Source organism: Dunckerocampus dactyliophorus, chromosome 15 (genome assembly GCF_027744805.1).
Source record: "Dunckerocampus dactyliophorus isolate RoL2022-P2 chromosome 15, RoL_Ddac_1.1, whole genome shotgun sequence".
Taxonomy (NCBI): Eukaryota; Metazoa; Chordata; class Actinopteri; order Syngnathiformes; family Syngnathidae; genus Dunckerocampus; species Dunckerocampus dactyliophorus.
The window spans coordinates 26,257,570-26,285,012 of NC_072833.1; the positions used below are offsets into that span (position 1 = coordinate 26,257,570).

The 27,443-nt window shown below is 42.6% G+C and overlaps 2 protein-coding genes across 2 annotated transcripts; one reads left to right on the plus strand and one right to left on the minus strand.

Moving 5' to 3' along the window:
* Positions 1–1,078: 1,078 nt before the first annotated feature.
* On the minus strand, positions 1,079–5,603 carry rad51ap1 (RAD51 associated protein 1). The gene is made up of 8 exons (XM_054753787.1): positions 5,226–5,603; positions 5,104–5,153; positions 3,043–3,175; positions 2,884–2,972; positions 2,371–2,466; positions 2,129–2,296; positions 1,411–1,545; positions 1,079–1,336 (listed from the first exon to the last, which is right to left on the minus strand). The coding sequence occupies exons 1-8, from the start codon at positions 5,240–5,242 to the stop codon at positions 1,209–1,211; spliced, it is 816 nt and encodes a 271-aa protein (XP_054609762.1). The 5' UTR covers positions 5,243–5,603; the 3' UTR covers positions 1,079–1,208.
* LOC129168475 (fibroblast growth factor 6-like) lies at positions 4,961–24,053 on the plus strand. The gene is made up of 5 exons (XM_054753788.1): positions 4,961–5,155; positions 9,077–9,163; positions 19,917–20,498; positions 20,633–20,736; positions 21,132–24,053. The coding sequence occupies exons 3-5, from the start codon at positions 20,207–20,209 to the stop codon at positions 21,306–21,308; spliced, it is 573 nt and encodes a 190-aa protein (XP_054609763.1). The 5' UTR covers positions 4,961–5,155; positions 9,077–9,163; positions 19,917–20,206; the 3' UTR covers positions 21,309–24,053.
* The last annotated feature ends 3,390 nt before the right edge of the window (positions 24,054–27,443 follow it).

The following is a 27,443-nucleotide window of genomic DNA, read 5'->3' on the forward strand; positions in this document are numbered from 1 at the left end:
TTTACACTCCTCGTCACATTGCTCAGGCTACGGGATCACTGCAGGGACATAACAGACCGCCGCCGCTGGCATAGCTAGCAGTGTTGCCAACTTGGCGATTTTGTCGCTTGGTCTGGCGACATTCCAAACACCCTTGTCGACATATTTTCTCAAAAGCGACTATAGTGACAATTCTAGCGACTTTTTCTGACCTCGTTGGGGAGTTTTCTAGTATGGTGAAAGCACTTATTGTTCTGCAATTGTTGTTCTCGCTGAGCAGCGGCGGATGCTGCTGACAGGTCCGCCCCGACCTAAGGCAGTCACAAGCCACGTGGAGCTCTATGCATCCAAAGCGCAAATAAATTGCTTTTACATTTATTCACCAGACGGGTGTGCAACGCACGAACCACACTGAGTCACCTTAATGTGAGCCTTAGAATAAACACTTCATAATCTTATTATTCGCTGTTCAGTTGTGCTAATTTAAAAAAGTTATCAATAAACAAAGTGTGATGGGAGAACTTTGAGAGGCGCTGGCTGACATAGAATATTAAAGTTATTTTATAGTTGATGAAATGGACAATTTTAAATTAACAAACCAAGAATCAAGTTTATTTGTAGTTCTAAACGTAATTAAGGTGTTTTTACTGACTTTTTTTTGTCATGCTTTTTTCCTCACGGATTTTACAACATCATTTCCAAATGATATGGAAATTGGACCGTGACGTCATCTAACAACTGCTAGGACGGACGATAGCTACTTTTGTTTAGGAATAAAGATTGCTAAAAAAAACATACATATATAGCCAATTGACTTATTCTGAACTTAAAGTGTGGGCTCAGCACCGGTTGCTGACATGACGTCACAGCTAAGATGGCGACGATTCAGAAAACTCCTTTGAGGGGGGCCATTTGACAAAATGCAGTATGACAAAAATATTAAGTGAATACTTTTTTTAAAATAGCTTTTTTCCCAAACAAAACACTTGCTGTCCGTACATGACAGACTTACAAATGTGGCTCCTACAATAATTAAGGCTCAAAATGCGTACATGTTGGCAGGAGTATTAGGATACAGTACTGCAGCTGGTGGTGTAGTTTGGTTAATTTTATTTTCACACGCTGTACACAGTATAGGACAAGACATTTAGTGGCATCTTTGAAATAAAAACTAGATATCGCAAATGAATATTTACAAGCGTCTGTTAAAAGCTAAATGATTCCTGGTGTCAGGTGGTGGCGATGCTGGGGTGGAGAGGCTTGACCCGCACAAGCCGGGAGAGTCCCAGGCGCAGACCCTGACCCGGAGACCTCATTGGGGGACTTTGGGATGAAGACGGACTTTTCCCAATTTGACCTGCAAAGAAAACATTTTTCTTTTGAATCACAAAACAATTTTTTCACAACTTCCTGCTTGGACTCCTCCCATACCTGGTGGGTTCCATTTGGGAATTCTGCCCCCTGTTGGGCTCATTGAGACTGCAGGTTTAGATACAGAGGCTGTCAAAGTTGGCCTTTTAGTGGCAAGTTTAAGCGTCGGGGGACTCCTTGCGGGGCTGGAAGGTGCTGCAGACACAGTAGCATGACATGACTTTAAAATGCACTCCAATCAATAATAGCTTCATGTAAATCAGGGGTGTCCAAAGTGCAGCCTGGGTGCCATTTATGACCCGCGGATGTTTTTTTCTTTTTTATTGAACTATGGCACATTCTAAAAATACAATTTAAACAGGAAAACTAAAAAAAACAACAGTAAACAGAGAAGAAAAGAGCAGTCATTTTACAAGAGTAAAGACGGAATATTAACAGAGCAAAGTCATAAGAGAAAAATAGCATAAAAGTTATGAGAAACAAACGAAACAAAGAAAGTTGCAATTTTTGGAAAATTAGGTTGGGAAAAAGTTTGAATATTACGATCATAAAGTCAAAATATGAGAATGAAGCTAAAACATTACGAGAAAAACATGTACAAGATGAAAGTTGAAGTATTTGTAAAAATAGTTTTATTTATTTATTTATTTTTAATAGTATCAGCACATGGGATGGTTTAAAAAATGTAAAAGTTGCCCCCGCAGCTGTTCATTTTTTTTAGTATGCGGCCCTCGGTGGAAAACGTTTGGACACCGCTGATGTAAATACTGTGTTGAACCTGCTGTTCTTGGCTGCGGTTTCAACTTTGGCGGTTCCTTTTCAGAGACGGGACGCTTCCGAGTCTTCTCATCGTTGCTTGTCTTCTTCTTTTTAGGTTTCTTCACTGCGAGTTCCTCATCATCCTCGCTCTCGGCCGCCTCGCTGGAAGCGTTGTCGCTCTCCGAATCTGCAATGAAACATTAATGCATCATAATCCACCCGTCCAAAATCAAACTTGGGGGCGCTTGGAGGGTCCGGAACCTGGCGTCAGCTTGGGCTGGTAGTCGTCATCTTCATCCTGGACGGGATGGAGGCGAGGAGGCAGGGAGGCGGGGTCTGTGTTCTCATCAGCCACTTCTAAAAAATACATGTTTTTTTTTTTAAAGAAATGAATAACCCAGCAGGCACACAACGTTGAATAAACATTCAAGACGAACATTTAAAGTTGAAACAACGTTGCAAAATAGTTGTATTTGTACATCGAGACATTGAATTGTAACATTTAAGCAACATTGAAACTAAGTTGCAAAATAGAGATGAAAAGAGATGATTTTATTTTAGAATTATTACTAATTCTATTTTGTCAAAAGTAGAGAGTCCAAATGTCAAAAAAAAAGTTTCATTAAGGGTTCAAATTTGGGGTCAAGCCAACGCCAAAATGAATAAAAGTTGTTTCAACGTTGTGTTTGTGTTGCTCAACGTCATGACCTAATTCAACAATTTGTCAACGTTGTTTCAGTGTTGTGTGCTTCCCACACTGCGTCACGCCTTTACCAGCGGGAACCCCGTCTGGATTATTGAGCAAGGAGAGCGTGATGGCAGCCTCCAGATCCCGAGCCAGCAGCTTCTCATCCAAAGGTTTTCTGGAAGAGGACATGTCGTCAACAAACCGTTTCCAATTACATTCTTTGTGCATCCATTTTTGTCACCTACCTGTCCACCTTCTGCCTCTGACTCGGTGAGCGTGAGTTGGACTCCTGGCTTGAGGGTTTCTTGTGCTGCTGTTGCTTGAGTCCCTCCTTGGGTTTTTTGCTGGGTGGGGGCTTTACGCTGGCAAAATCATCATCTGTGGGACAAAGAGTTCAGGTGCGTGGGTTTTACTGCATGCAACCCTAACATGAGGTACAATTAAATATGACCCAATACAAGATACTGATCAATAAATCTAAAATAAAATATTCTAATGCTTCATCTATTAATTGCTGTGGTTCTCATTCGTCAAGAGATATTTCGTTGACATGTTTTTTCCTCCAAGTTATGGTGTTCGGAGTTTATAAGAATGCTTTCAAAACAGTTTTATGTGCTTCTTTTGTCAGAGTGCTTAATAAAAAAGAATGTATTGTTTGAATCTGCAATGAAAACTTTATTCCAAGCGTGGCCAAAAGTTTTTCTCACATCGTGAAAAATGAAAAGATGCAACTTTACTTTAACATATTAGTACAAAATTCTCTTTGCTCCTTTTTCCCTACTTTTGCTGTTTTGTTTTTTTTATTTAGCAAATATTTCAACTTTCTTCTTAAATGATCTTTGTAAATGTTTGTTTTGTAATATTCTGATTTATTCCCATAATGTTTTTTATCAGAAATATTTTTATTGAATTTTGACAAAGTAAAAAACAAATGCACACAATGTTTGCTGGTAGTTTAGGCAGAGAACGAGAGAGTGAGAAAACAAAAACAAAAACAGCAAAATAACAAACAAAAAACCCCAACACAAAACCACCCACAAAGTAAGCCACACACAGCCCAAAAAGACAGAGGACCGAGTTTGGTAGGACAACCAAATGCAAAACAACCAAAGCAAATACGTAAGTGAGTTAAACAACAGATGACAGCAAATAGGCCAGAGAGGGAAAGCTATTGGGGAACTCAGGTAAATTTAAAGTTGTGGAAATATACTAAGAAAGGTCCCCAGACATTTTGGAATTTTTCTTTGGCATTACAAATTGAGTAATGAATTTTCTCCAAATTTCCCATAATGTTTTGACTTTAATATCCCAAAATATCCCCAACCTAATTTTCCAAAAATTACAACTTTATTTTGTTTCCTTCTCATATTACGACTTAAATAACAATTTTTTTTCTATGCTACTAAAATTACATTATTTTCCCTCATATTATGTAAAATTGCTACGTTTTTCCTCTGAATAGTTTGACTTTTTTCTTGTAAAATTTCAGCTGTTTTTTTATTTTCTAACTAAAATTAAAATTACATAATTTTTCCTCATAATGTCTTATTCTCGTAAAATTATGCCTCTCATTATATTACAACTTTTGACTTTAATCTTGTAAAATGATTGCCGATTTTTTCCATTTTAGCTGATTTTCTTGTTAAATTATGTTTTTAAAATAAAACGGGCCAATAAAAAAAAAACTGTCACAGGCCGCACTTTCGACATCCCTGCTTTATTCAGTTGGACTTATATCCAAAAATTTTAGAGAAGGTCAAATTCAGTTGACCTGTAATGCATAAAGTGAATGTTACGTTTCACCCGGAAGCTGAACATCCCTAACTTTTTTACGAGAACTGTACTGTAGGGTATCATTCCCAAAACTGCTGAACACATTCTCCCAAGACAGGACACAATTTTTTGTAATGGTATTGTGAATGACTCACAAAGTTCTGCGAAGAATTAAATCAAAATAGGTTCACTAAAGTTTCGGGGCATTCATTATATTTCTTAAATCATATATAGATTATATATCTTTATTTAACGTTCGTTTCAGCAGGATCGAATGCCCAACATCGATATGGCGGCTACCGGTTGACATCAGACACGTCATACACGCCCCGGATGTTCCAACTTGTCAACTGCAGATGCGCACTGTGGCCGCATGACGGGTATGTCACATTATGTACTAAATATATTAACATAATAACGTAATAGGGTGATTTTAACTTGAGTTGGAGGTCATCACATGACGCAGGCGTCCTCATCAACGGACTAGCTGCCATGTCTGCTGGGTTACTCCACAGAAGAGAATTTAAACTCACCGTCGTCGTCAAAGTCCCTGGACTCGCAGTAATTGACAGTCTTTGTCTTCCTGTAAGTAGCAAACACTGTTTATGTCAGGTTATCAAGACAGACTGTCTGTTTATTGAGTGCGTTGACAAACCTCGACGGTCGCTCCATTTCTGCGTTGGCAAATGAACTCCGCTAATCGACGGTTAGCTTGCTAGCTAGCCGCGCCCCTCACAAAGCAAAGCACATGAATATGGTGAAGTTAAAGTATTCGACGCAATAAAACCATCTTCGGCGCACCTTGGCAGCTTAAAGGACCCTCGCTTGTGTTTCGTTGTTGTTTTGAAGCCGCCCGCCAGAACGGAAGAGAAGTGACGACAGAGGACATCCGTTTGGATGCTAACCTCGATAAACTTGGTAATAGAAAATATAAATATGTTCTTATTTGGAAACGTTTGTTTGTCGTTTCCCGTTGGTATATGCGTATAAGTAAACACATGTAGAGTGTTTGGTATTAATAAATTTTAACAAGTGTCGAATCTGCTGCTGTGAACCAGCTTACGTTCGTTGCCATTACAACAGGGCCTGTCCGCGGTTTTGGGAGGCCTAAGAGAAGCCCCCCCCTCCGTGTAGCACTGTTAATAACAGTAACATGAATCCTTTACAGTGTTACATATGAATCTGTGAATGTAAGAAATGTGAGGGGTGTACTCACTTTTGTGACATTCTGTATATATATGCATGTATATATATATACAGAATGTCACAAAAGTGAGTACATATATATATATATATATATATATATATATATATATATATATATATATATATATATATATATATATATATATATATATATAATAAAATATTTGCAGAAATGTGAAGGGTGTACTCACTTTTGTGACATACTGTATATATATATATATGCATATGCATATATATGCATATATATATATATATGCATAGCTAGACATATATTCCAATTTCTCGGAATGCAAAATGCCTTTGATCTAAAGATGTTAGCGTTGTTAGCATGCTAATGGTAGCATACTAGCATTTTTAGCTTTTTTTCCATTGGTAGACACATATATAAACACTTAGCACTATCATGTTAGGTGTTAGCATGTTAACATTAGCTTGTTTGCATTGCTGGCATGTTAACATTAGCATGGTAGCATTTGTAGCCATTTTCATAAGTAGACATATATAAAGACTTAGCACTATCGTGCTAGGTGTTAGCATGCTAGTGTTAGCATGTTAGCATTGCTAGCATGCTAGAGTTAGCATGTTAGCATTGCTAGCATGTTAACATTAGCATAGTAGCATTTTTAGCCATGTTCATAGCTAGACATATATAAACACTTACCACTATTATGCTATGTGTTAGCATGCTAATGTTGGCATGTTAGTACTGCTCGCATGCTGACATTATCAATTTAAATATGTAGGTAAAATAAATGTCAGACTAATATTTATTGTATGGTCACAATACGAGGGGAACTATGGCACTTGGCGAAGGTCTGCGCTCTCGGAATGCTTTTCTAGTATGTTTTGTTATATTTGATTTATTTATTAATTTAGATTATACGTAACCCGATATGACATTTACGTCTGTGGCGCTACGTGCATTGCGTAAGTTTTTATGTAGGTCAGTCTTGGTGAATTAAGACGATAGAAACATCCGCATGTTAGCAAAGTCTTTAAATAAGAGTCACTAAGGAAATAACCCCCTAACATATTTCATATGAAGTATGGTTATTGACCATTTATGTTCATAAACTTAAAAAATACTACTAATAATTACCACGGCATGTGATGTTGCGGAAGCGCTGTCCTAAAAATTTGCGACAGATGGAAGTGACGTGGGTCTCGCGCATGCGCTGAACTGATCGTGTTTCCGGTGCGGCTCGCGTAGTGACAGGCTCAATGTGTCACTGATTAAATGTAGGATGTCCACCAGAGAGCAGCACCACTCTGAAGTTCTGGGCTCCCCGGTCAAAGGTACCTACGAACCTGACATGTCTGCGGCCGCCCAGTCGCCCACACTCTGGGTGGATGCAGTTCTAAGGGGGAATCGCGCCGCCTTTCAATTGTCCCACCGCGAGGCTTGTCATTTTCCCGTTTGGTGCGAGTGGGTGGTTTGTCGTCTGTGGTTTGTCACAAAGTGGACCTGGAAGAGACGCTCGGGGATGTGATGGTCCGTGCCAAGCAAGGCAGACACTCAACCCTGGGGCCGAATGCCCTGTGGTCGTGCATTCCAAAACTCCTCCAGAGCTTCCTACAGCCGTGACCAAAATATCAGATCCTGCCATGCAAACACTGCGGTGGCAATATTTTGCTTGTGTGCAGATGTCAATATTTTTATTGTGTAATGATGTCGCCTAAATGCTCCCTTGGCGTATTACTCATAAACACTTTCCCTATTTACATATGTTTAACTTGGGACAAGAAATGGTAGCCACTGTGTGTTTCTCCAGTACAATATGTTCCCAACAAAGACACGTGACTGCTGGGAGAACACAACAAGTAAAAGTGCACTTTTTTGGGAATTTTGCCCATCACCCACAGTCCTTATGTGAGACATGGACACACATCTTTCTCTTCTCCGTGCCTTCTAAAGATATAAAAACAGCTTAAAAGAGGCAGCTGTAATGCATGTAATGGGACGCACCTATTCTGCTTATAAAGCCTTGTGAACAAACCTCCAAAAAGCACCAGCAACGCTCCATTTCCATAATGTGATCCGGGTATTAACCAAGCTAAAGCGACATTGTTATTATTAGGGATGTGCTGAACCGATCTTCAGGATCGGGATCGGCTGCCGAACTGCTGTATTTTGAAGATTGGATATCTGCTTCTGCCACGAAATCGGGCCGATCCGGTTGCCGTGCACGTTTGTAACTCTGAGCCACACTCCAACACGGTAACTGCAGTCATGCGTCTCAAAGCCGGTTGCCACTCGACTCCCGGCACCTGCAAGGAGAAGAAAACGCAAGACCACCATGCAGACATGTCCGCGGTGTAGCGTGGTGAAGTTAGTTTCACGTTGGACGTCGGATATTCGGCTCCGTAGCTACAGCGGTAGTTCCCCCTCACTGTGCCCGGACTGCTGTGTCATGATGCGCAGTGGCGGAGCTACATGGTGGCCGTGGCCACCCCGCTGGCCGTCTACACATTTCAGGTATCGACTTATTGCCACCCCTACGTGAGTAACGGTCTCACCCTGGCCGCCCCATGCCCACATGGGAAGTGCTGCTGCAACCGCTGGTTGTTGACACGATCAACAAATTACTGTTGCGCTGAAGAGTTTGTTAACAAAAAAGTCATATAGTCTAAATCACTCCACAAACAGATCTGTAACCATGTCAAATGATAAGTCCTACCCTAAAACTATTTTGTACGCCCATTTTTTTTCCAATTTTATCCTTCATTGGATGGACTTGTTAATTTTTTTATTGGATCAGAGACCAGACTCCCAGAGGTTTGTTACAAAAGACGAGCCGTATTGTTGGTCATGCTGTGTAACAAGATTTGTAATGCTTTTGAAGAGCTATTTCCATAACCATATTCAATTCCACAAATTCATGTTTGTAACAAAAGCTTATTAGTGATGTTACGATGTGCCGAGGCTTCGAAGCGTGTGTCAAGTAATGGAGGGAGCGCGTATGGAGGCTCGCTTCATTTAGGGGAGGAGCTGAAAATGATGACGTCTGAAGCCTTGCTGCCCGGCTGTACCACCTGACTGCTTCGGGCAGTGGTTCAGGTTTTTGATGAGGAGTTGCAGTCATTTCAGCGTTTGGATAGCATTGGTCTACTTTGGAGACAGTTTGGAGAGAGATAGTTGGCAGATTTAGGAGAGTCTGGAGAGTCTAGGTAAGATGATGGGGCCAGTGAGGAAGAGGAGGAGTTCCCCTGTGTGGGAACATTTTGATTTGATAATTAAATAACATTATTCCTGACACATGAGGTTTGTTGTTGGAGAACAGTATTTGTTTGTGTTCCAAGGAGTTGGGGTCCAATAACAACACCTCATCCATGCTGAGGCACCACCGTGCCTTGCAATGAGAAGAACTGGAGCTTCAGCCAGCCAAGGTAAGTCATTCCAGGCTATCACCATTTTCCCATATTGGCTGTTTTCATCGTGTAAATAAAGATGCTTAGTATTAGCATGACACTTCATTTATTCTTTTAACCAGCCACCAGAAAACAAGAGCTGGATGAAGCCCTTGTCTGCCCTTCAGTGTTGTGGATGATGTTGGGTTCAGGACATTTGGATCCAAGCTGTCACTAAGAAGGTGACATGTATGGTCACTGATGTGCTCCCAATATGGTTGCCTGTGTGAGAGCGCTGAAGGTTGGGCACCATGTTTGCATAGCCCACACACTCAACCTGCTTGTCTGCCTGCTTCAAAGGCTGGAGAAGTTGTGTCAAAAAAAGAAATGGTTTAAAACCAACCAAAAACTGTTGAGAAAGTGTTATTTGTTAATAAAAATGAATCAAATCTCCCCTGTCCCTTACATCGTTGACCTAGTTACACTTCTTCATAGTTCCTCAAGCACTTCCTGTATCCTCTGTTGCCATCTTTCTAAAGTGGCAGAGAAACATTCCTACACAACCCGCCATGTCATATGATGGCACCATTTGGGGAAAATGTCCACAAACACAATGCATTCAACAACTGTGTTATTCTACACACTTGTGGTCATTTATGTGGAGACATGACTTGGTCATACATTTTGTGTTATTCATGGACACAACAATTCAATGAATCCTACACGATGTGGTTCAGATACAGCTGCCTGTGATTATACACCTGGCCAGTAGGGGGGTTCGTGTGCACATGAAGCTTCGACAAATGAACCCTTTCTTGAACCAGTTGGCTCAAGTGGTTCGATGCGTCATGAGGCTTCATCTCATCTCATACAGTAGATAGGTTTTTTAATAACTTATTAAAAAACCTATCTATACCGGATCGGCAAGACTTAAAAAAAATGGATGGAATTGGAAGCCACAAAATGTGGATGGGGACATCCCTAGTTATTTTTATTAACATTGTTACGCCCCAAGAACGTTACTGGTGTAGTGACACCTCGCCACACCACACCGACCAGCTACTAGGCCGGCTAGCAACTAGCTTCACCACACACTCGCTCACAGCACCTCAGGCCACTAGCCAAAGGTAACGCTACGTATTGGAGCTGCCGCTAGGTGTAGCGTTCCTTTCTATGTTGCTATGCGAAACCAATGCACCCGTTCCGCTAATGCTTGAAATGACCAAAATACAGCCAAATGCTGTCGGTATTCCGTGTTATCATGAAGGTACGTGTTACGACATGCGCACAGCACGGATAGAAAACCTTGTTTCAGGTGTTTTAATAGCAGGCTTTCTAGGCGCATCCCATTCCGCGCATTATTGAGCTGCCACTTTTTAGCTGTTTTTATATCCGTACAACGCACGGGAAAGAGAAAGACGTGTGCTCATGTCTCACATAAGGATTGTGGATGATGGGCAAAACTCCAAAAAAGTGATTTTAGAATATTTTCCATAATTAAAAAGGCTTCTCAAACAGAGCAGAAGAGGACTTTCAGGTATTTGTATTTTTTGTGAATTGTAAAATATTAAATGAAATGTGGAAAAGACTCTTGCATGATCAGTTGGAAACAAATGAATACAATTTGAACCAAGAAAGCTAAAAAAATGGATGGCATCAACAGAAGATCAAAGCACTTACTAAACCAATGCTGCTCACAGCCACAAGGGGGCGTATTTGTATGGTTGCCTGGAGTTTGCGATAGTGGATGACCATTATGCTTTTAATTCAGCAAAATGTGTAGAATAATTGTATGGCTGATGAACATTTACGGATTGATTGATTTATTTTTTACTCGACCTGAAGGCGATGATGAGCAAACAGCCGGCAGTTGGCAGCGGTGAGGTCATCAGTGATAATGTGATTGTGTCAGTTGGAAGTGGTCAACACACATACCCCTCCCATCCCAACCACTCACATGTGAATGCCATCATTATGTTGACTTCCAGAGTGGTAGTTTGCGTGGGGCGCCCTCCTCCCAGTGCCGGTGCCCTTGTATGGTTGTTCCGCAGTTATTTACGTTGCTACGCGGAATATTTAGCTCCCTCCCTGAGCTGCAACATGGCCGTGTTTTGTTGTTGTTGCATGAATCAAACCTGATTTCTTTGGCCCTGTTGAAGATAACCGTAGATTTTTTCTAGGCGTCCTCACACTGGTGCTCTGCCAGTTATCTGCCAGCCTCCCAATCTAAATCTGGATGTATAAATTCCTCTCTGTTTCGGATATCCGGCATGTCGGTGGTGTTATTTGTAACCTGGAAATGACCTTTGCATCAGATGTCCTTCTAGTGGCAGAGCAGCGGTGACCACAGTGCAGACACGTCTTTGGTTGTGGGCAGACACATCTGTCAATCAGTGGCTTCCGGAGTTTGTTTTCCAAGACCTTGTCGTCTTAAGTACATGCTTTTTTCTTTTTAGGGAGTACACATGCACACGGCGGCCACAAAGCTAATTGCTAGGGACGTGAATGTAGGCTGGCGACGGCACAAATTTAGTGCCTCTGTTGAAAACAGCAAACATTGATTATTGTAATAGCCCTTAGTGTGATTTCTATCATTATCAACCTCAAAATAGACATTATTTGGAAGAGACCTTCCTGTAAAGGTGATTTTGATTTGTGTTCAATTGAACCAGAGCAATGAAAGCCATTCACAAAATATCACTGCTACTTTCCACCCTAAATGATTGTGACGTAAATGTCACTTAGCATCTGAGCATTTTAGCAGGGAACGTTTACATTTTGCACGTTGTGACAAAAGTCAGGATAGATTTTGTGATGATTAAGCAACTGGTGGGTCGGGACCCCAAAGTGGGTTCACAGACCGCTAGTCAAAAATGACATTGAAATTGTAAGTAAAACTGAGCGCTATGTTAGTCATCTTCCTCCTTGCTGTGGACTCACTGCACAGGTTTATGTGAAATATCACATTTTGTGGCATTTCATTTTAGTCTGTGCTCTATTTGTATGCATGCAGTTATGTTCTACCATCAGAACTTCCTTCCTGGGTGTGTTGATTTCACATAGCAACATACAGTAGAAAGGAACGCTACACCTAGCGTCAAAAACAAAAACATAGCAGCAGTGGCGGCAGCTCCGATATGTAGCGTTACCTTTTGCTAGCGGCCTGAGGCATTGTCAGCAAGTGTGTGGTGAAGCTAGTAGCTAGCCGGCTAGTACCTAGCCGGTGTGGTGAGGCGAGGTGTCACTACGCCAGTAACGTAGTTCCTGGGCGTAACAATGTAGCTGTAGCTTGGTTAATATGCAGGTCACATTATGGAAGTGGAGCATTGTTAGCACTTTTTGAAGGTTTTTTTTCAGAAGGCTTTCTAGGCGGAATCGGTGCATTCTTAGCTGCTTCTTTTTATATTCTTTTGCATCTTTAGAAAGCACAGAAAAGAGAGAAAAGAGAAAGACGTGTGTGTTCCTGTCTCACATAAGGATTGTGGATGATGGGCAAAATTAAAAAAAAAAAAAAAAAAGTGCCCTTTAATGCCCATTGGAAAATGTGTGTCCCAGGTTGTGATCATTGAGAACCCGTGAATGAAAGGACACTTAATAGCTTTTTTGTCAATTCCACTCATTGTGTCCACTTTCTAATGCCAAACGATGGCTTTGAATTCCCAGTGCAGGAGCATTGATCCCTAGAAGTTGCAACTAGAGTCACACGCCTTCAGGTGGGATGTCCATACGCCTGTTGGACACCAGAGGAGGACAGAGAGCAGTGAAGAAGCGTTGCATCATCACAAGACAAAATCTTTGTAAAAGACAACTTGAAGTACCTTCATATTCAAGTGTGCTAAGTTCTCGCATCAAACCACCCAGCTCAGCTTTGTTGTTGTCTTTTCCAGAAATGGCTTTCATCAGGCTGAGATTGGTTCAAATTGTCTCTTCTTACCATGTTTAGAGTGTGTCGAAATAGGAATAGTGATTTTTGATGACTTTTTGGTGAAATCTGATGTATACTCTACTTCCTGCTGCAGTTTCCTGGGGTTCCTTGTAGGGTATTGTTTGTTAGCCGCTCTCCAGGACAGGCCGTGTTCCAAAAGCTTTGATTAACTCCCTGAGGGTGTAGGTTTCATCCAGCGAAGGCCGCGACAGAAATAAACTAGTCTGATCTTTGTTGTGCTGGCTGAGTGACAGCATCCCTCTCTCGGGACCACTCTCAGCCGTGCACCATTCCTGGCGCTCCCGCTCCACCCGTCCACCAAATTGCCTTGATCCGCCGCTCATTGCCGCTTCGCCGTCTCCCCCATGGCAGCGACGCGCTCGCCCCCGGTGTGGTTTTCATCCCATGTGGGGGGTGAGAAGGAGCAAAGCGGCGGGAAAAATGTGTGAGCGGATTCCTCGCATTCTCCTGCTCGCTACACTGCGGCCCGGCCCGGTGTTAGGTTCCCCGGAGAGAGGCTGTCGGAGCCGGAGGGGGGGAAGGAATCGACTGACGACTCAGCAGCTGACACCTCTGATCTCTGCGTCTTCCCATAAAACAAATCGTCAACTTTTCGCAGATAGTTTGTGTTCCAGGCTTGAGCCCCACAATGTCCACCATGTGGACACATCTGTACGCTTCATGTGTCTTCTTATAGGGCCATTGCTCACCAACAAGACCCTCCAGCTCACCACGGCATGGTTGGGAATTGTAAGAAGAGGACGCCACGTAGGAAACAACAGTGGAGGACATTTTGCTTTTTTTATTACACAAAGTCAACACTCTTTTGGAAGTGACCAGGTGTCTACCAACCACAGTAGTGCTCAGTGGAAACAAGGCTTTCAGATTTAAAAAAGCAGTTGTGTAATTTTGCACAGAGCTTAGGTTTGCACTCTCGAACGTAGCCCACACAAAGATGTGACTGAAGAAAGTCTTCAGTCACATCTCACTGGACGCCTGCTGTCACGTCCCTCAGTGCCCTCAGGATGAGCGTGTGATGACTTGAGCTGTACGAGTGATCAATGGCCATCTTGATGCCTTTTACATTCGTCCGGCCAAGGGATGGGACAAAACCACAAGTTTTTTTTCGATCAATAGGTTTGTTGTAGGCGTGGGCTGGTATGAGATTCTGACCGTTTGCCAAAAATGTCACAGTTTCACAGTAATTGTAATCACAGCTCTAAAATGTGTTATTTTTTAAATATATTTATGGAAGAGAGAGAAGGCAAAACACTCATTTTTAAACAATGTAATACAAGACAATGAAAGTGGAACATATGTAAGTAAAATAAATAACAATCAATAAATAAAATGCGGTTGTCAATGCGGCTGATCCTGCAACTCAAGTCACAGCGCATTTCTTAGTTTATTTCTTAGTAAAAAAAAACTGCAGTCAACATATATAATAAGGAAAAGCTTGTAATGTTACGTTATTATTTCATAGTGGTGGTCCCACTTCTGCAAACTTGCGTTTGCGGGTCATGTGATTGTTGGTAGCTACGGAGTTAAGTGGTTGTTGCTTGTTGATGAGTGGAGAATAAACGCTTTATGCCTCTTATCCTCCACTCCTGTCTCCTTCTCAATCACATCTCCACCAACAACCAGTATGTCCACCAACAACGGTGACAACACCGCAGCCGCATACCGGCGCTGCTCCATGGTAACGACTTTTGGCAACAAATCGAAGCCCAGTTCCGACTGCGAGGAATAACACAGGACGTGACAAAAGTATTTCCACGTAGTGGCCGCCATGGACCTCCACTTTCTCTCATGCCACAGAAACGGTATGATGCAACATTGTAGTGGTTTTGAAGACTTTTTCCTACCGTGGTATACCTTGAAACCGCTAACCGGCCCATGCCCAGTTTGTTGCATTCGAGCCAGCGACCAGGACATCAGACTAGTTCTAGTCATTGTGCAACCTGACATGTATTTCTTACCAGGTTTTATGGCACAAGGACCTTTTAGTTTGGTAAAAGTGAGGTACAGGAAGTGTTTCTCTATTTTTTGGAGAATTACCTGGTCATGAGCTGTTTGCTCGGGTAAAAGTCACCTCCACCGCCGCGAGTCCCTCGTCCATTTTGCCAATGGACACCTCTGCAGGGTGCACAGGCTGCGTACCCTTGGAGAGATGCTACAGGAGTAGAAGGTTACTTTGGCTGCTGAATTAATGATCAGCTGGCTCAGCGAGAATCAAGAAAACCCCCCCCAGCTCACTATTTAGTCGTCCTTATTCTATTATTATTTAGCGTATTGATCTCAAGCGAGCACAAGCTACACATTGTAGTCTTCCTTCTATCCGGCAGCGCGGTGGAAGTAGTGGTTAACATGTCGAGAGAACGTCTGTGTGGAGTCAGAAAGTTCTCCTCGTGCTTGGGTGTGACGGCGTCCCCCCACATGCCAACAACATGCATGCTGCCTTATTTGCACACTCTGAATTGTCCTTAAAAGGATAGTTGGGATTTTTTCACATGAAGTTATATGACATCCCCATCAGCAGTGTAGTGCATCAGCAGTGACAGGCGATGGAAAGGAGACAGTAACGCAGGGCGATCGAGAGATCTGACTTCTTTTTTTTTTACGGTTTGTGATGCAAATGTATTACTCTTTCGAACGCATATTGTTTTGAAAAGCCAAACTCTTTACTTAAGTGGCCTCAGCAACTAACCGGAACTACGTTCCTCATCACCGAAATCCAACAAGAACTGGTCCCACGGGACCAAGTGGGGGCGGTAAGTCACTTTTGATGCACTACACTGTTGATGAGGATGTCAATAAATCTGAACTATCCCTTTTAAATGTGAATGGTTGTTTGCCTTACAGTCGTATGCAGAAGTTTGGGTACCCCCTGACAATTTCCATCATTTTCATTTATAAATCATTGGCTGTTTACACGCATGTTTTTGGAATGTGGGAGGAAACCCGAGTACCCGCAGAAAACCCACACACACTGGGAGAACATGCAAACGCCACACAGAGATGCCCAAGGGAGAATCCAACCCAGGTCTTCCTGATCTGACTGTGGCCAACATGCTACCCACCAGACCACATGCATCACCACAGCACTTTATTCCAAAATGAAGCTTGCTTGTCCAAATGTTCTTTTGCATGCCTCAGGCAATGAACTACAAGTTGCTGTTATAGTTGTTTGGAAGTGGTCTGTGGGTTGTATTTGACAGTTCTCACCATCCTTCGCCTTTGCCTCTCTGGCCACAAACAACTTTGCCTCTCTGATATTTTTCCAGGCCTACCACGTTTGGCCTTAACAATGACTGTGCTTGTGCGCTTTCCTTTTTCCTCGCTATGTTACTCACAGCGGAAAGTGATAGATGAAATCTCGGAGAAAGCTTTTTGTAGCCTTGGCGTAAACCATGATTTTGAACCCCATGTTGGCCGTCTTCACAGGCGATTCAAAGAGAAACCCAACTTACAACTGCCCACCTTTAAATACCTTTGATTGGATGCATCTGTGTCTGAAATTCAAGGATTCATGAGCTCCAATTATCCAGTGCTAGGTAGGTAGAGGTATTCAAATCACCAAAATGACAGGGGTGCCCAAATTTCTGCACGTGTCTAATTTTCTTTTGATACATATTGCATATCTTGCGTTAATCCGATAAAACTAATTTCACACATTGATTTATTCATGAAAATGATGGAAATTGTCAGGGGTGCCCAAACTTGTGCATACGACTGTATGTCTCGCCTGTGACCTCTCGCCCAAGGTCAGCTGTGATAGGCTCCAGCTCACCCGTGACCCTAACGAGGACAAGCGCTATAGAAAATGGATGCTTGTGCAACCAGTTCCTCAACGTAACAGTTGTGCTGCTAATTATTATTGTCCATGTCATTGCAGCCAAATCCCACTCAGCTGCTCCTCCAATATCTCCTCTTTAAAGCCCGACTTAATCAAACGCTCATTGCTATGAGCTTTGCCTCCTGCTGGATCCACTTACTTGGACTTTGTGCGCTAAAGTAGTGAGAATGCTAACTCCCCGTGGCCCATTTCCTCATTGATTGCATGCGTGCGCTAAATAGATGACAGGAGACAGCTGAGCAAAGTCAAACTCAGATCCCCCAATAACGTGAGCGTGATTGCCTTTGCTTCGCAGCTCATTAGAATGTGCAGGTGCGTGTGCTTGGCATGGACGCACCGTCATGCTTTAGCCGTATACTGCTCATTAAAAGTGTCCACGTTGCATTGAATCAGGTTTCACTTGTCAATAGGGCAGCACTTTTTGTCTATTCAGGCACTGCGTGGCCTTGTCAAGGCGGCATGCTGGCTCTGCAGAACCACGGCAGCACTCTGCTATCATTTTCACCAGCAGACAGGAAGCGGACAGGAGGAAACATCTAGGATGGCTAGCTTCTGCCTTATCTTTCGGCAGCTGTTTACTAGTAGGGTACCAAGGTATCTCTTGCTAGAGGTTGGTTGCTGTAGTGACCATGGGCTCCTTGGGACGGCATGCTGGGGCGCTCTATGACGTACAGGGAATCCCCCGAGTGTCCTAGCAGCTCCCTGCAGGATACAAACAGGGATGTAAAGGAGAGTGAACCCAGTGAACCGTGCACCTATTTACAGTATAACCTGTACTAGTACAATTCATGTGGAATATGTCATGCCGTGTCATGCAAAACAATAGCATGATATTTGTATTTCACGCTTGCAATGTGAGCAGGCCAAATATTTGCTTGTGTAAACGTCTTGGACAAACATCTCGCAAGAAGCGTCAACCGCTTTTGCACCTTCCAGCTAAATAAGGCACAGGCTGCAGTCCCAAAGTTGGGCTACAGGATCCCTCCATCCATCCGTCCGTCCCATGCCGTGATTGCTCAACACCATTGAATGTCAAACACACTCTTGCCACCCATCCCTCCCTCCCCTGCTGCAGGTCTCCCACGTCAGTCAAATCCACCATCCGCCCACAACCCCCACCCCAGTTGTAGACAAGAAAAGGATTTGGATGCTCTCCAAAATAAAAGCGGAAAGGAAAATTAGACACAAGAAAGCTAAATAGGCAAGACAATGGACGGCATCGACAGAAGATCATAACACTTACATGGTGTCCACATAGCTCTGATGTTCTCTCTAATGCTCCTCACCACCACCAGGGCACGTACGCATGGTATCTGATGCAGTGATAAAATTAACCAACAGTCAATCCAATTTATGGTTCAAATGAGTGGAATATCTAAGAATATATCTCATTAGTACTGAATTGATTTCATCTTCACAAAATGCCGTGGGCCATCCAAAAAAGGAGGCCCCCGGGTTGCACCTTGGACATCACTGGTATTGCTGGGTTTCACGTGATGTCACATCCGCTTGTTGTCAGCCCTGCCTCAAAGAGATGGGGGGGCAAAGACGGCTATTTGTAGCCAGGGGTGCATTAAGTCATTTGGGGGCCCAATTAAACCCAGTCATCGGGGCCCTCCACATCCTTGTACTGCACTGACAAAAGTTCTTTTTTTGTTGTTATTTTAATTTCAGTTTTTACAAAAGGTGAGTGTGTCATTTCGGCCATTTTTTTTCCTGAAATGTACAAATCTCTTACAGTTACCTGTCAGCTTAAGTTGCAGGTTAAATAGCCATGTTTTTATACCCTCAAAAACGAATGTTGATCATCTACTAAGAAGTGTGAATATGAGAAACTCCTGTTTCTTGAGCTAGATAAAGTCCTTAACATCCTCCTGAGGGATTATTATTATTATTATTGTCTTTATTAGTACCTAACAAGTGAATGATCTCAGCACTTTTACTGTAATCGATGAGAACATTAAGCAACATTTAATAAAGCCTCACGCTCAGCTTCATCTCTAGAACTACTGCATTCTCGCGGATGACAGGTTTGTTGACACTTTTGGTAGTTTTGACTACTCTTCTCTGCTCCACTGGGGTAACGCTGCTTCATTTTCCCCCAAACAGGGCCAGCTAGTTTGTTTTGCTCCCATTTTTCCGGAATCAATCTGCACATTTGCAGCAACATCGAATAGTCTATTGCGTGAGAAGCGGTAGACTGCGCAATTTGAGCATGTGAAGTAAGAAACAGTAATATGTACTTTAAATCGAAGGGAAAAACAGCTCAAACAGTGCAGCGAAACGATGAAGGACATATAGAATCCGTGCGTACTGATTATGTGTAAGAATGCAAACTGACATGTTACAAGCATTATTTTCATTATGTCTGAGGCTGAGATAGGCTTTCACTGCTTTTCCATCGTCTTGTTCCAACAATTTTATGTCCTCATGCGCCACACCATGTACGCTCACACAATTGGAGCAAATCATTGCACCTACATGCATTGTTATTTGCTTTCATCTTCAAAATATTGCGTGTATCTAATGCTTGCCCTCCATCTGCTCACAGGAAGTGACGCAAGGCCACATGACTACTGATACAAATTAAAGCTAAGTTTAGCTAAATTATACCCAACTAGATAAAAGTGGATTGTTTATTCTGAAGTAAACACAATACATACTGATACTGTAGTATCAAAGTATTCACAGCTAATAACACACGATGCGGATGTGACTCACTGCTGCCCCCTATTTAATAAACTGGCACCGCAAGGTGATTGTACAGTTCATTAATCTTGTTCCGCAAATGTACGAGAAGACTGTTATATTTTGAAAGGCACAAGAGGAAACTCTTGCTCAGACATTGTGTGGCTTTCTTGGCGAGGGTGGGAAGGTGCAGCACCCCCAATCGTCCTCATCAGAACGGTCTCTCCTGAACTCCTAGACCCCTCTGCTTCTCTCCTCCACCTGCTCCTCCTCCCTTCTCCCACTCGTGACTCAGTTTTTTTCTGTGGGGGTGGGTGCTGCAGTCACAGTGATGTCATTTAGAGGGATGACAACGTCAGCAGCGCCAAGGTGAGCTGCCTCTGCGGTGTCCCTCCATCGGCCGGCCGGCAAACGAGGCGGCGAAAGATGCTCGTCGCCACCGGCACCACTTCAAGCTCGGACTCGCTCCCTCCCTCCCGGATCCCGGGCCATGGGGCCTTGAGTTGCCTTCACCCCCCCAATGTCACAGGACGAGAAGTAGGACGAGGTGCGTTTTTAGGGCAGGTGACAGCTTGCCCCCCCGAGTTGGACTGCGCAAAGGCGCCTCTGCAGCATGACGAGCGGGGCCAGGACGCTGCCGGCCGCTCTGCTACTCTGGACATGTCTCTGGGGGGTGGTCGCCCCGAATAGGACTAATGGCACCGACTTGGAGCGGCGCTGGGAGACCTTGTTCTCCCGGTCCTACCTCGGCCTACCTGGGGGGCGGGCGGAGCTGAGTTGGCAGAGCGACTACCTGCAGGGCATCAAGCGGGTGCGCCGCCTCTACTGCAACGTGGGCATCGGCTTCCACCTGCAGGTGCTGCCGGACGGAACTATCGGCGGTGCCCACCTGGAAGACCCGTACAGTGAGTTTGCACAGTCCGTGTGCGTAAAAAGTGTGGCAGTCATGCGCCGAAGGAGCCGGATTCACAGACGAACACTTGCAAGCCTCCACCCATGATGATGCTAACAATGTGCCCCCCCCTCCTGCTGCCTTCAGGTCTCATCCAGATCGCCAGCGTGGACCGAGGAGTGGTCAGCTTGTTGGGCGTAAAGACGGAGTTCTTTGTGGCCATGAGCCGCAGGGGGAGGCTGTATGGGACGGTATGTCTGTCAGGGGCGTAGCCTGGCATGGCACGTGCACTGGGCCAATCAAGTATTGTCTTTTTTTACATTTTATTTGTGTAAAAAAAAAGAAAAGAAAAGAAAAGAAACAGTACAGAATAGGTAAACCTTCCCTTTTTAGCATATGATCTCTATGAAGCACATATATGATAAAACACACTTTTCAAAAAATGTAAAAATAGATTTAAGACTGCACCATAAATAAATCACCGCTTGACATTGACGGTTACGTTGACACGTTGACACTTTAGATGAGGGCAGAAACTTAAGAACTCTTTTCCAACAAATACGTGTCTGTGTAGATGCCCAACTAATACTACTCACATTTGTTTGTGTAATCTCTCCTTTTTTTTCACTTTCCTTTTCTGTCCTAGAGGCTGTTTGGCGCCGAGTGCAAGTTCAAGGAGACGCTGCTGGCCAACAACTACAACGCCTACGAGTCTTTTGTTTACAAGGGCTTCTACGTGGCCCTCAGCAGGCATGGACGTGCGCGGCGAGGCGACAAGGCCACCACCGCCTCCACCGGCACGCACTTCCTCCCTCGGCTGTGACGCCACTGTTTGCACACGTGGACTCTTTCTTTTCTCCAGGTAACACACCACATAGACGCCAATGTGACCGGGCCGGGAGGGGGCCCAAATATTTCTTCTATGCTATCTTTGTACTTGTATGCCACACTGTGCTGCTTCTTGGGCATTCGGTGCTTGCTCAAACTACACCCTACGGACAAAAGTATCGGGACACATCTCCACCTTTTCCTCCTGCAGGTGTCCCAATACTTTATTCCGCAGAGTCGACATGGAAGAAAAGCAACTTTAATAAATGTCTCGAATTACCTCAAAGCACAGCGTTACTAGATGAAGGCTGCATGGGTGAGTGTGAGCGTGTGACTTCAATGCACTACTTTGCTTGGAAGACTTAAAGGTGCCTTGGTGTCAACCCCCCACACCCCCACCCCACAACCCGCCCCTTTCAACTAGCATGTAAGAGACACCCGACAGAGTCAAAAATAGGAATGACGACCCAGAACCTGGGCCTCAAGCTGGCGGGGGGATTTAAAAGATCTCTGGTTCTTTGCTGTAATTGGATCGATTAAGTAATGGAGAGTGAGACCTCCGTAGATCTTCCATACTTGACAAGGATCAAATGTGAGCTGTAGAAATGTTTAGAAATAAAAGTGTAAATATTACTTTAAAATCATGTAATGCTTTAGTCACAATCAAGAAGGAGGGGTGTGTCCTTGACCTTTAACCTTTCAGTGTGTGTGAGATTGGTGATGAGTGGGTGGCATGCAGGATGCAGTAAAAGGTCAATGCAGCAAATGATGTCATGGGTTATTCTATTGTGGTCACTAGCAAGCCAAGACAATAAAATAATTGATTATTATTTTTTAAATGAAACTGGCTGAGGCTCGGAGCTAACTATCTTCATCAAGTGCGAGCGCAATGAACACACGTCGACATGTAAAAACAATCCACGGACAAAGTCAGTCCAGTACATACAGTGGTGTGAAAAAGTGTTTGCCCCCTTCCCGATTTCTTTTTTTTTTTTTTGTCACACTTAAATGTTTCAGATCATCAAACAAATGTAAATATTAGTCAATGACAACACAACTCAACACTAAATGAAGTTTTTAAATGAAACTCTTTATTAAGGGAGAATAAAAATCCAAAGCTACATGTCCCTGTGGAAAAAGTGATGGCCCCCTAAAGCTAATAAGTGGTTGGGCCCCCCTTAGCAGCAACAACTGCAATCAACCTGCAATGAGTCTCTTCCAGCGCTGGGGAGGAATTTTGCAGAATTGTTGTCATTCATGAAGCGCTTTTTTAAGGTCATGCCACAGCATCTCAATAGGATTCAGGTCAGGACTTGGACTAGATCACTCCAAAGTCTTCAGCCAATCAGAGGTGGACTTGCTGGTGTGTTTTGGATCATTGTCCTGCTGCAGAACCCAAGTTGCTTTCAGCTTGAGGTCACCAACAGATAGCCGGACATTCTCCTTCAGCAGAATTCATGCTTCCGTTTATCACAGCAAGTCTTCCAGTTCCTGAAGCAGCAAAACAGCCCCAGACCATCACACTACCACCACCATATTTTACTGTTGGTATGATGTTCTTCTGAAATGAGGCGTTATTTTTACGCCAGATGTAATGGGACACGCACCTTTCAAAAAGTTCAACTTTTGTCTGGTCAGACCACAGAGTATTTTCCCAAAGGTTTTGGGGATCATCAAGATGTTTTTGGCAAAATTGAGATGAGCCTTAATGTTTTTGTTCAGCAGTGGTTTTGGTCTTGGAACTCTGCCATGCAGGCTGTTTTTGCCCAGTGTCTTTCTTATGGTGGAGTCATGAACACTGACCTTAACTGAGGCAAGTGAGGCCTGCAGTTCTTTGGATGTTGTTGTGGGGTCTTTTGTGACCTCTTGGATGAGTCATTGTTGCACTCTTGGAGTCATTTTGGTTGGTCGGCCACCCCTGGGAAGGTTCACCACTGTTCCATGTTTTGTCACTTCTGGATAATGGCTCTCACTGTGGTTAGCTAGAGTCCCAAAGCTTTAGAAATGGCTTTAGAACCAATTAATCTGTTATGTTTTAACACACCTTTTCACACAGGGCTGTGTAGGTTTGGATTTTTTTCTCCGTTAGTAAAAAAAAGTTTCATTTAAAAACTGCATTTTGTGTTGAGTTGTGTTGTCATTGACTAATATTTACATGAGTTTGATGATCTGAAACATTTAAGTGTTGTCAAACATGGAAAAAAATAAGAAATCAGGAAAGGGGCAAACACTTTTTCACTAAACTGTACATGCTAACTTCACCCAGCCTGGGGAACCTCACTCCATCCTGCACCCATCCATAAGAACAGAAGGTCTGACAAAGTCCATATTATGAAATATAAAATGCCATAAATTCATAATTTCTTAGACCCATCAAATTCACGTGGCGCCAAAAAAAAAAAAACAAGTCAAACAAATGAAATTCAAAACTTGCATGAGCACTTCTCTTGTTGAGCAGCAATTTCTGCTTCCTGGTTGTGTCAAAATAAACATCAATAAAACAACATGGAGCCGCTTTCAGCCTCGACCAAAAATAAGTTGATGTTTTTGTTTTGTTGTTGTTTTTTTTAAAAGAAGGATATAATATATTCAATGTACTGCTGCATGAGCCCATATGAGCGCCGTCACCTGCTGCCTTATAGTTTGGATGTATCTTTATTTTTGTACATATGTGCTGTGCACAGCCCTCCACTGTATTCCTGATGACAAACCAATAAAAAAACAAATTTTAGAACTGGTCGCTGACCTTGTGTGGAACTCACCATCACTGACACAACACACACACTCTCACATATAAGATGTATTGTCTTATATACACATTATACAGTATATTTATACAGTCTGTTTGTGTACGTACAATCCTGATCAAAATCTTAAGACGGGTTTAAAAGTTGCTAGAATTTGCATTTTGCACATTTGGATCTTAATGAGGTTTTAAGTAGAGCTACAATATGCAAAACAAGAAGGGGGAGTGAGACAAAAAGCATTTTGAAAAAGCAATTTATTGAAAACAACAATTAAACTGCAATAGGTTGTTTATCAGCTGATCAAAAGTTTAAGACCATCACTCAAAAAATAACAAACTCTCCAAACCAGAACCAAAAATGTTCTCAGTAGGACTCAGTAATGAGGAGCTCCACCGTTCTTGTTCATCACTTCCAAGATGGCTTTGGGCATGCTTGATGCGAGTGTTTCCAGGAGGCTAGTGGGAACATTGCTCCAAGTGGTGAAGATGGCTTCACCAAGGACATCAACTGTCTGGAACTGATGGCCATTTTTATAAACTTCCCTTGCCATCCATCCCCAAATGTTCTCTATGGGATTTAAATGAGGGGAACATGCAGGATGGTCCAAAAGAGTGATGTTATTCTCCCTGAAGAAGTCCTTGGTCAAGCCAGCATTGTGACCTGCAGCGTTGTCCTGTTGAAGAACCCAGCTGGTACCACACAGACGAGGGTCCTCGGTCATGAGGGACGCCCGCTGCAACATCTGCATCTGTTTGACGACCCCGCACCACCTGAAGCTCCGGGGTTCCACTGAATGAAAAAGCACCCCAGAACATGCAGTGCTCATCCTGTTCCTCCTTGCACAAAGGAGCAGATACCGATCCTGCTGAGGGTTGAAGGACCTTCTACGGCCCTGTCCAGCTCTCCTGGAGTAACTACCTGTCTCCTGGAATCTCCTCCATGCGTCCAGGTACCGCAGTGATGCCCTGGTCCAGATCTGGGAGGAGATCCCCAGGACACCATCCGTAGTCTCATTAGGAGCATGCCCCGACGTTGTCAGGCATGCGTACAAGCACGTGGGGGCCACACAAACTACTGAGAATCATTTTGAATTGCTACAATGACATAGAGTATGTGTGTATAAATATGTTTATGCAGAAGATAGTATGGACCTGGATAGAGCACCCTTCACCTCAGTCAGTTCTCATCATCTTTATCATTATTTAGCATTATTTGACGTACATGCTTGTGGTTAATTTAAGCCTAACATGCATCAGCGAACACAACATACATACAGTGGGTGAAAACGTGTTTACCCCCTGCTGATTTCTTTTTTTTTTTTTTTTGCATGTTTGCCACACTTAAACGTTTCAGGTCATCAAACAAGTGTAAATATTAGTCAATGACAACACAACCGAACACAAAATGCACTTTTTAAATGAAACTTTTTATTATTAAGGGAGAAAAAAAATCCAGACCTACATGACCCTGTGTGGAAAAAGTGATTGCACCCCCCTATTGAAACACAACATACAAGTATAATTGAGATCTATCAGTGTGGAAAAAAAACATAAAGCCATTTCTGAAGCTTTGGGACTCCAGCCAACCACAGTGAGAGCCATTATCCACAAATGGCCAAAACATGGAACAGTGGTGAACCTTCCCAGGAGTGGCCGGCCAACTGAAATGACCCCAAGAGCACAGCGACAACTCATCTGAGAAGTCACAAAGGACCCCACAACAACATCCAAACAAATGCAGGCCTCACTTGCCTCAGTTAAGGTCAGTGCGCTGTAAGAGACTCACTGCAAGTTATCACAAACGCTTGATTGCAGTTGTTGCTTTTCCACACAGGGCCAAGTAGGTTAGGATTTTTTTTCTCCCTTAATAATAAAAAGTTTCATTTAAAAACTGCGTTTTGATTTGAGTTGTGTTGTCAATGACTAATATTTACATTTGTTTGATCTGAAACATTTAAGTGTGACAAACATGCAAAAAAATAAGAAATCAGGAAGTGGGCAAACACTTTTTCACATCACTGTGCATCAAGTAGGAAATATAACACAAATACATGTATATTTTGTTTTATTATATTTCAAATTAAGGGATTTTTTTAGGCCAATTGAAAGGTAATATGTATATTTGATAGGTATTTAAAAAGGTATTTACTTTCATCGGCTCCATGAACTATAAGAAAAGGTTGGAAAATAAGTGAAAAAATGTAAGGAAAATGCAATAAGTATATCAATAATATAGTAAAAGTATATAAATATTATACAGGGTCAGGCAAAATGATCTGACACATTTGTAGGTTAAAGAATAGGCAAATAAAGTAAAGAAACAAGAAAGTGTTTTTATTTTGGAAAAGTACATATAATGCCATTCTGTTTCATTATGTTTTAAAAATTAAATCAGTGACATTCTCAGTGACAATTACACGGCCACACATTCTTGCACCTTTATATACTGTATATGAAGTCTTCCCCACATACAGAGATACCTGTACATATGCACACTCACAGTACATACGTACTTCCCCACATTACTCACTCAGTTAACCAGGGTGTTATTATGTTGTTGGTTTTATTACAGCGACGGTGATATCAGCAGTATGACTATAGTTTTTTTTTTTACAATGATGTGCATTACAGTAATTATCATTCTGTTCACTATCATGGATAATCATTTTCATTACTACAATTATGTGTGACTGTTTCAATGCAGTATTATCATTGTGATCACTATCATAGTTCATCATTTCATTACTACTATTATGTGTGACTGTTTCAATGCAGTATTATCATTGTGATCACTATCATAGTTCATCATTTCATTACTACTATTATGTGTGACTGTTTCAATGCAGTATTATCATTGTGATCACTATCATAGTTCATCATTTCATTACTACTATTATGTGTGACTGTTTCAATGCAGTATTGTCATTGTGATCACTATCATAGTTCATCATTTCATGACTACTATTATGTATGATTGTCATTGACAGTGTTGTCATTGTGGTTGTTGATATTGTTTTGTCCTTTGTCCTGATGTCCTTGTTCGTCTTTATAGTTGTCACAGACATTTATTTGCTGATGTAGTTCTGTATGTTTCTGTTGTTCTGTTCTTGTTGTCACAATTGTTGTTGCTGCTGTTGTCCTTGTCTCTATCTTTTTTTTTTTTTTGTCCCCCTCTTATCCCTCTCTTATAAGTGTATATCACACTTCTCCCTGGCAGAGTAAATCTGTTGAGCACTTGAAGGCATTTAGATCTACAATTCTATCTGCCTTGAAGGCTGGACAGGACAGGGGTAAAAAAAAAAAAAAATGAAATCAGTCAAATGGGATCCATTATTGTCCACACACTCAATGCAGATCCAGTAGCTGTGAAGTTGGTGACCATAA

Bases quoted from the DNA above. Each gene is read 5' to 3' on its own strand.
- rad51ap1 (XM_054753787.1), bottom strand. The intron at 3,176-5,103 runs GTGAGTTTAAAT...TTTGTCCCACAG, and splicing joins CAGGGACTTTGACGACGACG to ATGATGATTTTGCCAGCGTA. The intron at 1,337-1,410 runs GTATGGGAGGAG...TTTTCTTTGCAG, and splicing joins TCCCAAATGGAACCCACCAG to GTCAAATTGGGAAAAGTCCG.
- LOC129168475 (XM_054753788.1), top strand. From the start codon at position 20,207: ATGACGAGCGGGGCCAGGACGCTGCCGGCCGCTCTGCTACTCTGGACA. The intron at 20,499-20,632 runs GTGAGTTTGCAC...TGCTGCCTTCAG, and splicing joins CCACCTGGAAGACCCGTACA to GTCTCATCCAGATCGCCAGC. The intron at 20,737-21,131 runs GTATGTCTGTCA...TTTCTGTCCTAG, and splicing joins GGGGGAGGCTGTATGGGACG to AGGCTGTTTGGCGCCGAGTG.